At 37.5% G+C, this 12,549-nt stretch overlaps 1 protein-coding gene across 1 annotated transcript; it reads left to right on the forward strand.

Annotated features, from left to right (window-relative positions):
• Positions 1 to 1,886: 1,886 nt before the first annotated feature.
• Positions 1,887 to 9,704, forward strand: LOC102217498 (GTP-binding protein Di-Ras1-like). Its single transcript, XM_023340046.1, has 4 exons — positions 1,887 to 2,111; positions 6,709 to 6,893; positions 7,071 to 7,241; positions 8,392 to 9,704. Exons 2-4 carry the CDS (start codon positions 6,756 to 6,758, stop codon positions 8,680 to 8,682), a joined length of 600 nt encoding a protein of 199 aa, XP_023195814.1. The 5' UTR covers positions 1,887 to 2,111; positions 6,709 to 6,755; the 3' UTR covers positions 8,683 to 9,704.
• The last annotated feature ends 2,845 nt before the right edge of the window (positions 9,705 to 12,549 follow it).

A 12,549-nucleotide genomic window follows, 5' to 3' on the forward strand; every position in this document is an offset into this window, starting at 1 on the left:
AATGTTTATCTCACATTGAAAAGCCGTTTTATAAATACCTGTTGGGGTTAATAATTGTTTTTGTTACATTTTTGTTTCTGATTTTTACATTTCTTGTAACTTTCACTGAATTTTTATTATTAATGTGTTGTAATGTTGTTTTATTTCCACTATTAATACTGTTTTAACGTTTGAGACTGTCAGCGATCATTTCTTTTAGATTCAAAATAACTATAATTTTCCTTTTGAATGTTTTAAAATAAAACGATTAATTTTACACTTAACGTCTCTGTTAAAATATATTTTCAGTTGGTTTTCGATTTATAATATGCAATATGGAATTTATTGTGGATTAAGGATCAATATTTAGCAGAAGTTACCCTGTTATCAGTTTCTCACATCATAGTTTAAGGAATACATTTTTCTGTCTTTTATGACATCGTTGAAATTGACATTTCTAATAGGTCTTGTGCTTCATGCAGATGTAATTTTTAAACTTTAAACTGGACTTTTTCTGACTGCAGTCTAAGAGGGTTTATTGTCTGTTCTTTAGCTCTTGTAGTTCTGCATTGTCACCACTAGAGGGCGAGAAAGGATTCAGATTATTCATAATCTGAAGGTTTATTGACACATATTCACGATCAGTCATATATATGTGTGTTTATTTTTATGCAAATTATTCTATTTAGTTGAATAATCTTTGAAAAGTATGTCAATTATTAATCTAAATTTTATTTTTTTTACTATTGATACAAAAATCAAACTATTTTAAATTTTTTTGCACTTTTACAAAATAAACTTGCTTTTATAAGAATTTTCTATTTCTTATTTGATTCATTATCGTCTGTTTGTGCGAATTTGGGAGTTCTAAATAATAATAATGATAAATAAATAAATAAATAAATAAATAAATAAATAATAAAGATGTGCAGAACGTCGCTTAATTTAACCAAAATATCAGTTCATGTGAAACATCAGATGTTAGTAAATTATTTGTTTATTTAGAGAACAAAACTCTTTCAGTTGTTTTTATTTTTTTATCTCTATGATTCATGTGTTTCATAATTTTGCTCTCCTGTTTTTTCTCCTGCTGACGTGTCTGGGTGACGCTGACTGAGGTGAAGGTGTGAAGGAAAAATATATTTTTGTCAAGAAAGAGGAGGATGGTGAAAGTGAGACTTCCGGTTGGCAGCAGCTCACAGCCTTCAAAATAAAAGTCAAAAACACGGGACTCATTTATGTTCATTTTATTTTTATTTTTTTCCAGTTTATTTGAACTTTTAATCAAATTATTCTGTAACGTCAAATCCATAAAGTGAGTCCTGTTTAAGTTCTTATCAACGATCTTATTTTAGGAATTTTATTCTTCTTTGTATTTATTATGATCCAATTTTTTAAATTCTGTTTTAATTTGTTGTTGTACAAAACTCCGTGTTCTCTGTAATCATATTCTGATTTTGAGGATATTTTTGTTCCTTGCGCACATCACTAATTATTATATTATTGTAATAATATTACAATTATATTATTAAAATAACATAATAATATAAAAATAATAAGAATAAAATAATACAATTATTTAAATAATGTAATTATAATATTATTATATTAATACAATTGTTCTGTATAATAATATAAATAAATAAATAAAATAAAAATAATAATAATAATAATAATGTGTAATTTTTGCACATTTATTTGATTTTTACTGTGTGATAACACTTATTGTTTTTATTCTGTGTTGTCTTAAATCACTTTCTCATTATTTTTTGTGTGTCTATTGTTTTATTTTATGTTATTCTATTTTATACGTAACTTTAAAAAAGGCTTTTATTTTGGAAGTAAACCCAAAGAATCCCAGCCGAACTTATTTCTTGTGTTTTCCAGGAGAAGGAGGTGATGGAGCAGAGAGTAGGAGGAGGAAGAGGAGGAAGAGGAGGGTTGGAGTGAAGCGACCAGCAGCGGGTCTGGCGGTGATGATGGTGATGATGGTGATGATGATGGTGGGGATGTGAGTCAGAAGGCGGAGGATCCGGGATGCTCACAGACGCTCCGAACCAACCGAACCCTGCAGACACACACACAGAGCCTAGAGGAGGAGAATCCCGCAGGATCCGGCGGTGACACGCACGGTGAGTCCGCAACCATCACACCCACACCGGCGGCCGCGCACACGCACCCGAAATCCAGCCACCATCCCCGGCCAGAGGGACCGCCAGCGCCCGGTGGACGGAGCTCCGCGGCCGGATTGGATCTGAAACTCGGCTCGGTCTCGAACCGGTCTCGTGCGTGTCCTGTGGGTGCGTGTGCGTGTTTATGTAATGGGAGTGTGGGTGCACGTGTCCAGCTGGGCGCGTGCACGGGCCTCCTTACTATGGCGCGCAGTCACACGGATTAACATGATGTAAGGAGATAATGAGGCCGGTGAGCTGCGGCTGATTGAAACCGAGAACAAAGCAGCTGCTATGTGCGCGTGCGTGTGTGTGTGTGTGTGTGTGGGTGTGTGTGGGTGTGGGTGTGTGTGGGTGTGTGCAGGCAACTGCAGTGACTGTGGAATACCATCAGTTTCATTCAAATTAGCTACTCATTGAAAATGAAAATTTACCTTTTTGTTAATCATTCCGTGCTAATTACGTCACTTTACGTAAACCGGAGTTGGAAAATAAAAATATGGAGAATATGGAGTCTTTACACATCAATAATAAAAAATGAAACATTTTTCTGTGTAACAGAAAAGATAATTAGCTATTTTACACTCTTGTAAAAATGTCGAACTTTCAAAATTATTATTGTGTTTAATATTATAATGTATTATAATGTTATTCTGTCATCAAAAATAAGCCCCGCCTTGGAGTCAACGTTCCTCCCCCACTCAGCTCCTTCAGACTAGCCAGCAGCAATTAGCTGAGCTCGTTATAGGAGCTGCTTCTCAGAACAACACTGGTTAAAACGCAGTAAATAGAGAAGCCATGTTGGGGTGACTTCCTGGAGGCGGAGCTTCAGAAAGAACAGGAGCTTCTTAAAGAGACAGAGGCCCAATTTCAAGATTTTACATTACAAAGTCAAATTTATATCAAGTCATATTTGTATTGTAAATATAAATTTTTACAGCAACTATTGTTAACATAATTACTTGATTGTGCTAAAATATGCCTGGAAAATACATAACACTGCTCCTTTAAAGTCACACGAGATGAGATGAGCACTGCACCGTTACCTAGCAACCCAACATGAGCTCCAGCATGTTAGGTCAGCTGGTATGCACTGTACAACAGCTGCCGGAAAAGACAAAGTAATTTGTTGTTTACCCACCATCCAGAAACCACTTGCTGCATTCTGGTTGGTTATGCAGGAGGCCCCGCTTCTGCTTTTCAAAGATACGCGGTTGTAAAATTGCACATCTATTTGCAGCCATTTTCATGCGTGAGTGTAACCGTTGAGCTGGGGTCGTGGCCAGCAGCAGCTTATTTGGATTTAAAGTGACAAAAAAACATCTAAAATCTCATTATCTAAGAACGATTTTGAGCCACAAAGGTAAAAAAATGTTTTATATAAGCCATAAACATGCCCTACCCTGTTCAAGGAAGCATAATAGGTCACATCTAAAGAAGAAAAGAACCATTATTCCCTCCAGCTGCCAGAAAACGTCCAGACTGCCTCATTCCAGGACCCCAAACACATAAAAATGTTAGATTGTTTCAGCAGCTTCCAGTCTGAGAGAGACTGAACTGTCTGCTGTTTGTGTCCCGTCTCATTTTAGAGAGCCGGGAAATTACATAACTTGTGCTAATTATTTTGTTCTATTAATAAGCTGTGAATATGTTTCCTGTTAGGCTGCTGTCTGGAGCTGGATAATAACTTCAAAACCTTCACTTTAGTGAGAAATTTAAGAGATAAAAGTCTCAGATTTTTATTAAACCAGTTCTGACTTTGATAAAGTTAAAACCCGTAACCAAAAAGAAATAATTTAGTAAAGAAGACGATTGTTTTTAACCTTTTAAAACCCAAATTAAACCAACATTTCTGTATGATTTCACATCCCTTCTCCAAAAAGATTCAAACTGGTTGGATTTCCTATCAGCAGTCGTTCTGAGACACAATGAGTGCAACACTGAAAGGGTTAAAGAAAATAAAGCACGTTCTGGAAGGGCCTAGTTAAAGTATGGACTCAAATCACATGGAGACGCTGTGACATGACCTAAAATTGTCTGTTCTTCAGTTGTTGTGTTTTCTCAGATGTTCTTTGATGTTAAACAGAGTCATGTAGTTTCATTCACTCAGTTACTTCAGGAACTTTTTGGGAAAGATTACGTTTTGGAGTATTTTTACTACGATGTACTGTTTACTTTTACCTGAGTAAAGTTTCTGGATGTTCAAAGTGTGGCCCGGGGGCCATTTATAGCCCTTCCAGTGATTTTGATCGGCCCCCCCGACCACAAACCAAAAACATTAAAAATTTGGCCAAATAAATTTAGAAAATATCTGATTGTCTTTTAAAAAGGTAAAGTTTGTTATGTTAAGGGCCTTTAAGGATTTATATAATTCATACAATTTTGGTTTATTATCAAACAAGTAAAACTGAAAAATAAGTAAATAAAATTTATTTTTGCATTTTTAATTTAATACATTTTTGTTTCAGACATTTCTTATTGAAAGAAAATGATCTGGAAACTTTTTTTTGCCTGATTTTATTGTTTATATAAATTATTTTCATTTTAATCTTTTAAATACCAACATTTACAGTTAACTTTATATTTTGGTCAATCTGATGATGTAATTTTTAAATATTAAATGATTAATAATTTGATCAGTTACTCAGTACTTTTTTTTTTTACCAAATACTTTTTTATTCTTGACTGATTTTACTTTTACTTGATTAAAAATATGTTGAAGTAATGCTACTTCTACTTTTTACAGTTCTTGGGTACTCTGCCGACCTCTGACGTTAAAGTATTTTATCATTTATTCTATTTAATTTTTTTTTTTTTTACAATATATTATCGATTTGCAAAGTTTTTAATTGACTTTTTTTATTATTAAACTGTCGAGTAAACCATTGGATTTAATTTTACTTTAGTGACATTTGATGTTTCATAACTTTTGTTTGTGTTAAAAATAAATGTATTATTAAAATCATCGGCTCGTATGTGAACGTTAATCCCGGGAGGTCCGGCAGGGCTGAGCTGGATGTGAGTCCGCAGCTCCGGCGCTGCCGGTTCTCCTCCTCCGGTGTTTCCCCCGCCGCCTGCCTCCGCACAGGAAGTGACATCAGGCGGTGTGGGGGCAGGCGGGTAACCACGGCAACGGCCCTGCTGGTGATGAAATGTTTGCGCTGCTCTCTCGGTGCATAAATCTCTCTGCAGTTCATCTCCGTCGCCTTCAGTGCCTCCTCGGAGGGCAGTAACCATGGAGACCCTCTCTCTGTCTCTCTCTCAGAGACACACACACACACACACACACACACACACACACACACACACACACACACACACACACACACACACACACACACACACACACACAGTAATGCTGCTGTAAACAAATGCTATCAAGAGGCAGGTGCGTATGTGTGTGTGTAAAGGGGGGGGGGGGGGGGGTGCGCGTGCGCGTGTGTAGCAGATAAGGAGGTTGGTGACGTCAGAGCAGGAGACCCTGGACTGACCGGAAGCACCGAACCCGGCTCCAACTGGACCGGGTTCTGAATGGATTCCTGTCATCCAGACTTTCTGGTTTCCTTTCTCACCGCATATTCTCAGAAGGATTTAGATTTGGGCTTTGACTAGGCCACTCTAGTCAAACACTCGCAGGGCATTCTGGGTAAATACAACCAAAACAAACACGCTAGCCTAATGCTAGCAGGAGAAATGGCTGGTGGTCTTTTAACTAAAACAAGAGAAAAATCCAACAACCACTAAAATCCGACGTCATTTTTGTTTACGTTTCGTGTAGAAGGAAGTTTGGCTCTGTTTCTTTTTCAGAGGTTTTCATGTCGTTTCTTTCAGTAGTTCTTGGTTTTTGTTTGTGAAAATAATGAAAAACATCAAAGGTTTTCCTCTTACTTCAGTTAGATACTTTGTGTTGGTTTTTCACATAAAATGAAAATCTCTTGTTGTCATGTGAAAAAGTGTTTGAGAAGGGTAAATACTTTTCTAAGTTCATAAAGAAAGTTAAATAATTTCTTCGTTAAGCTTCCTTCAACAGGTTAGGATCGGTTTATGGCCTATACAAAGCCTGTTCATTACATTTTTTGCTCAAAATCATTATTACGTAATGAGAGTTCAGTTGTTTCAGGGGCTCTGGCTCTGCTGGCCACGCCCCCAACTCAGTGTTTTCATGTGAAAATGGCTGCAAACAGATGCACAATTATACAACCGTACATCATTGAAAAGCAGAAGTGGAGCCTCCTGCGTAACCAACAAGAGTGGATGGGAAGTCAACAACATAGCACTTTCTCTCTTCCAGCAGCCATTGTACAGCTCATACAGCAGTAAAACCAGCTGAGTAAATGTGCTTTGGTTGCTAGGCAACCGTGCAGTGTTCATAGATTGAGGTTTGGGAAATGGCTCTCTCTCCAGATGCCGGTTTTTTAAGCACTAGGACTGTTTTAGAATCAGATGAGACCCAAATGGAAGTATAAAAATGCACAAAATGTGAATTTTGCACAATAGGTTCCCTTTAAAGCAACATTTACATAATGAAGTATTTCCGGTTGTGTTCTGGGCTCATCAGCATACAGGTGATTGTTTTGGTGAGGCAGGAGGACTTCAGCTCCCAGGATGCCTGAGCAGAGCAACGACTACCGGGTGGTGGTGTTCGGAGCAGGCGGGGTGGGGAAGAGTTCGCTCGTTCTTCGGTTTGTTAAAGGCACCTTCAGGGACACCTACATCCCCACGGTGGAGGACACCTACAGACAGGTGAGACACAAACAAGTCATTCTTGATTGTTCAGGAAAAACGTCTCCTAGGAGGCAAAACATCATGTCTTCATGTTTGGCCAAAAAATATTTGGCTAAAAAGAATGAAGACATGCAGAAACTGAACCGCTGACCCAGATTGTGACCTGAATGAAGTGGATGTCTGTCGTCTCCGCAGGTGATCAGCTGCGACAAGAGTGTCTGCACGCTGCAGATCACTGACACGACAGGAAGTCACCAGTTCCCCGCCATGCAGCGGCTCTCCATCTCCAAAGGTCACGCCTTCATCCTGGTCTATTCCATCACCAGCCGCCAGTCCCTGGAGGAGCTCAAACCCATCTACCAACAGGTCCGTCTGCGCCCCTTCTGAGGAGCAGGAGGCTCAGAAGCCTGGTGTCGCAAAAAAGCCTCAAACCGAAAACTAAAATAACTTCTAGAAATGTGGTTACATGTTGTTTATTTTGATATATCAGTTGTAGAAAACATTAGTATTAGTATTAATATATGTTTTAAGCTCAGGATTAAGATTAATTACTGAATTTATTTGTGAAAATTCACCACATTTTCACATGTTCACTTCCATGAATCAGGTGTAGTTCACACTTCGACCACTAGGTTGATATCTAAGCAGTTTTAATAGTACCTTGATTATAGATTAACCAATATTTCACTAGTCCATAAGGGTGAAGGCCCCCACAATCCCCAAGCGTTGATAACAGAATATTAGATTCTGCAGCGTTGAATCAAAAACTGTTGTTTCCAATCAACAGTTAAGATCATAAAACTCCTAATGGATCATTTTCAATGTTGTGATACTTTTAAAATCCAAACATAAATGCCAGAAAAATCCTACTGCCACAGAAATGTATTTGTGGAGGACTAGATGTTGAAATTTAACCAAAAAGTGCTTTAATGAATAATAAAGAGTCTACATTTTTTTACAATTTGTTTTATAGTTTTCCATTTTTTCCACTTCAAATGTATATTTGTTTTTCAATTAAAATGTGTTCGTATTAAAAGTGGGCAATATTTAATGTAGTTCATTAATAGGCCTATCGCAATAAGCCATAAATCCATTAGCAGCAATAATTAATACGGGCTCAATAATTATCATTTTTCCCTTTTCTCTCTTTTTACCAAAAACTAGATGATAAAAATCTTTATTCTGATGTTTTGGTCTCAACCAGCCATTATTTTTGCAGGACAGTTTTGTTAGAGACTTTACAATTTTAATTAATTGTTTCTGTTGTTTTATTGATTTATTTTGGATATTTTAAATGTCTTCCAGTTCCAGTGTTAAATATTCATTAGAATTTAAAGTTTATTGAGCTTTGAGAATGTATTATTATGCCATTATTACCATTATGTTACTTGAAAATTGTCTCAAAACAACAATATTATCGTTTATCGCAATAATTTCTGGGACATTTTATCGTGACAGGCCTGCAGACAGCAATGTTTAGACCTACTGTACTTATAAGTAACTGATTAATCTGCAGATTCTGGCCATCAAAGGGAGCGTGGAGTCCATTCCCATCATGCTCGTGGGCAACAAGAGCGACGAGACAGCCCAGCGCGAGGTGGAGACCAAGGTGGGCGAGGCTCAGGCCACTTCCTGGAAATGCGCCTTCATGGAGACGTCAGCGAAGACGAACAGCAACGTGAAGGAGCTGTTCCAGGAGCTGCTGGCGCTGGAGAAGAAGCGGGACATGAGCCTGAGCATCGACGGGAAGCGCTCAGGAAAACAGAAACGAGCCGACAAGCTGAAGGGGAAGTGCAGCGTCATGTAGGGCGAGGGAGGCGCTGGCAGTCCGCCTCTCTGCCCCAGACGAACAAAACGCCTGGAACATTCACGCCGGGCCTGGACCGGACTGGGTCTCTGATCTGTACATATGAGCTCCACTGTTAACAACAGCAGGAAATCTGGACCTTAAGGACCCACAACGCCAACGTTTCTGTTTCTAAACGTTCCTGGACCTGGAAATACTGTAGGATTAAACAATCTGGTGTTTTCCTTCCCTTCTGACCATAACGGCAGAGTCAGTCCGTCGGTTTTACAGCATGCACCTCAACATGAAGGCCGGAGCTGCAGCGGACTCATTACTGACCATTTCTACGCTTGTATCTCTTCTCTGGCTGCTGGTATCCGGGAGGAAGTCTGGGAATTCTGATGCAACACATTAATAACCGTTTCTGGGACCAGAGGCTGAAGGTTGGAAGGCCAAAGGTCACCTGTTGGCAGAAAGGCCCTGTAGTATCTATAACAAGTTTTTGTTGGTGTGGGTCTGGGAAAAGAGTCATCAGAGATTTACACATTTCTGTTCTATTATTTGTTTTGTTTTTGAGATTGGACCTGCTGGTTCTGATTTCTCTCTCAGAACTTTAACACCTGAATAAAACAGGTGCATCGCCTGATCAACATGGTTCCAAGTTCTGCAAATCCTCGCTAAGGAACTGATTATTTGATCTGGCTTTGCCGAAGCAGAGATGGACCTAACAGTTCAGGAATAGTTCCCTTGGATTGGAGTTTCAGTCCTCAAGTGGTGGGCACAGCTATAACCGCTAATGCGCTAATAGCCGAGCTAATTCTTTTGTTTAGTGTTTGAAAACATCTAGCACACTTAGCTTCCCCTAAATAAAGTTTTCCAGAAGAATGAATTTACTTGGCTGTTTTGTAAACTTTCAGTTGAATAAAGGTCAGCGTCTGTGTTGAAGTTCTGGTTATCCACTCTTAAGGTTTCTAATAGTCATGCTCTTATTTTGACGTCTTATGCAGCAGCTTCACTTCCTGTTCTCATGTTCTGTGTTTGTAAAGAAACTTTTTTTTTTTTTTTTTTTTTTTTTTATTGATAATAAAGGGGTTTACAAAATAGCAGACTCAACGCAATAAGTAGCAAAACAGATAAGACAACAATGCCAGGGTGTTACATAGGAAGCACAAATAAAATGAAAAGCAAATAAATAAATAAAAAAGTTAACTTAGAAAGATGTTAAAGCGAGAGCACATATCCACTGTCTTAATTGCTTTTCTATTCCTTGAATACTGGAGAGATGTAATATATTGTTTGAATTCCACTTTAAAGGCTGAAAAGCGAGGTTTCTGATTTGAGAATTTAGATTTATGTATATGATATTTTGCGACTAATAAAATTAGATTGATAATATAAAAATGTTTGGTTTTGTTAGTGGGATAAGAGAAGAATCCAAACAACATATTTATATAAGTGAGGGAAAAGTTATCAAGAATTCTTTGGGAAATAAACGTACAAATATCTTGCCAGAAAATACAAGAGAAATAGCATGACCAGAATAAGTGACAGAGATCTTCTACATAGAGTTGGCAAAATGAACAGTTTGTGTCAATGTCTTTTTTGTATCGTTGAAGGAAAAATTTGCAGGGATAAAAACGATGGATTATCTTAAAAGACACTTCTTTGATTTTATTAATAATTAAATATTTAGATGGAAGACACCAGATTTTTTTCCAGTTCAGGTTGGGGGCAAAGTTATTCCAATAAGAGATAACATTAGGAACAGAGACGATGTCCTTCTGGAATAAGGCACGTACATCACGGTTGTTCTTTCGCTTTCTTGTGGAAAAACAGATTTGACCAACATTAGTGACAGCAGCGTCTAGACCTGGAGGAGTCAGAACAGAAGTTACAGAAGACTTAAGAAGCATCATAACACCAGATGGGATGGCATCAAAAACAAGTGCATATTCCTTTGGTGGTATGGGGAGACCAAACCTTTCTAGAAGTTCAGAATAAGACATTAAGACACCATCAGGTCTAAAAAGCTGCTGAACCAAGATGATTCCATGTTCAAACCAATTTTCCAAGAATAAAGATTTATGCTTGTACAAAATGTCTCCATTGTTCCAAATATAATATCGATGGGGTGAGAAATTATGCTTGTAAATTAGAGACCAGGAAAGAAGCATTTGTTTGTGAAAATTAGATAGCTTTATGGGTAGTTTTTCAATTTTGTAGTTGCAAAGGAGAATAAATTTAAGGCCACCAAGTTTTGAGAATAAATAGTTGGGTATAAAATTCCAGATTGAGGTTGGATTTTTGAGAAACTGTTTAATCCAGTTTATTTTGAATGTATTGTTTAAGGTTGAGAAATCAAGACAATTGAGGCCACCAAGTTCAAATGAGTTCATTAAGACTGATTTCCTGATATAATGAATCCTATTTTTCCATACAAATCTATAAAGCATTTTATCAATGATGTCAATTGTTTGTTTATTTACAGAAAGAGACAAAGCTGGATAAGTTAAACGGGAGATGCCTTCTGCTTTGGTTAGCAAAATTCTTCCTTGAATTGATAAATCTCTTTGAAGCCAAGAATTTAGTTTCTTTTGTACATTTTCTACAATAGGATTAAAGTTCAGAGCATTTCTAGAATCTTGATCTTTGTTGATCATTATGCCGAGATAAGTGACCGATTCTTTAACAGGAATATTATAAATAGAGGGTTTGTTACAATTTTTAAGGGCTAAAAGTTCACATTTATCAATGTTAAGGTAGAGTCCAGAGGCTCTAGAAAATTTCTCAACAATATTAATTGCTAAAGAAACCTGAGAAGCATCCTTTAAAAATAAAGTGGTATCGTCGGCTAGTTGACTAATTATAATATTTTTATCAGCAAAAGAGATACCTTTCAAATGGTTGAGTTTAATGAAATCTGAAAGTAATTGAGAGCAGATCAAAAAGAGGTATGGGGACAGCGGGCAACCTTGCCTCACACCTCGCTTTAGATCAAATCTGGGAGACGTACCAACATGAAGCTTGATTGAACAGTTAGCATTTTTATACATGGTTTTGATTGCAGCACAAAAGTAAGGACCAAAACCAAATTTCTCTAATGTTTGAAAAACAAAATTATGCTCAATGGTGTCAAAGGCTTTACGGAAATCTAAAAATAATATAAGGCTGTCATCATGGCACAAATCTGCATAGTCAATCAGATCCAACACCAGCCTGATGTTGTTGGCTATATGTCTTTGTGTCATGAAACCATTTTGAGTTTCATCAATTATAAAGTTAAGAACACTTTTCATTCTCATCGCAAAAATTTGAGCTAGAATTTTATAGTCATTATTAAGAAGGCAGATTGGACGCCAATTATCAATCAGAAGGGGGTCTTTTTTAGGTTTGGGAATTAATGTCAAAAGGCCTTGACACAGAGTGGGAGGAAGAGTTTGGTTATCAATGCATTCTGCAAACAGCCGGTGGAGGAACGGGGCCAGTTGTTCTGCGAAGGTGATGTAGAATTCTGAAGTTAGGCCGTCAACTCCTGGAGATTTGTTGAGTTTTAGGTGCTTGATGGCAAACAGGACTTCAGCAGGAGATAGGGGACTATCACAGACATTCCTTTGGTCATCATTAATTGACTTAGTTTCAGTAAGATGTGTAAAGAAAATTTCAGATTCACATTTATTATAGTGTGATTCATACAACTCACTGTAGAAAGTAGAGCAATACTTTGCTATTGTTTGGGGATCATCAGTGATAAAGTTGTTAATGTTAAGTTTTTGAATTGAGTTGAATTGACCACGGGTTCTTTCTAATTGAAAGAAATACGCAGTGTTTTGTTCCCCTTCCTCCAGCCATTTCCTTCTCGATCTCACAAAAGCCCCCTCTGCTTTCCTT

The sequence above is a fragment of the Xiphophorus maculatus genome, chromosome 9 (genome assembly GCF_002775205.1).
Source record: "Xiphophorus maculatus strain JP 163 A chromosome 9, X_maculatus-5.0-male, whole genome shotgun sequence".
In the NCBI taxonomy this organism is placed as follows: Eukaryota; Metazoa; Chordata; class Actinopteri; order Cyprinodontiformes; family Poeciliidae; genus Xiphophorus; species Xiphophorus maculatus.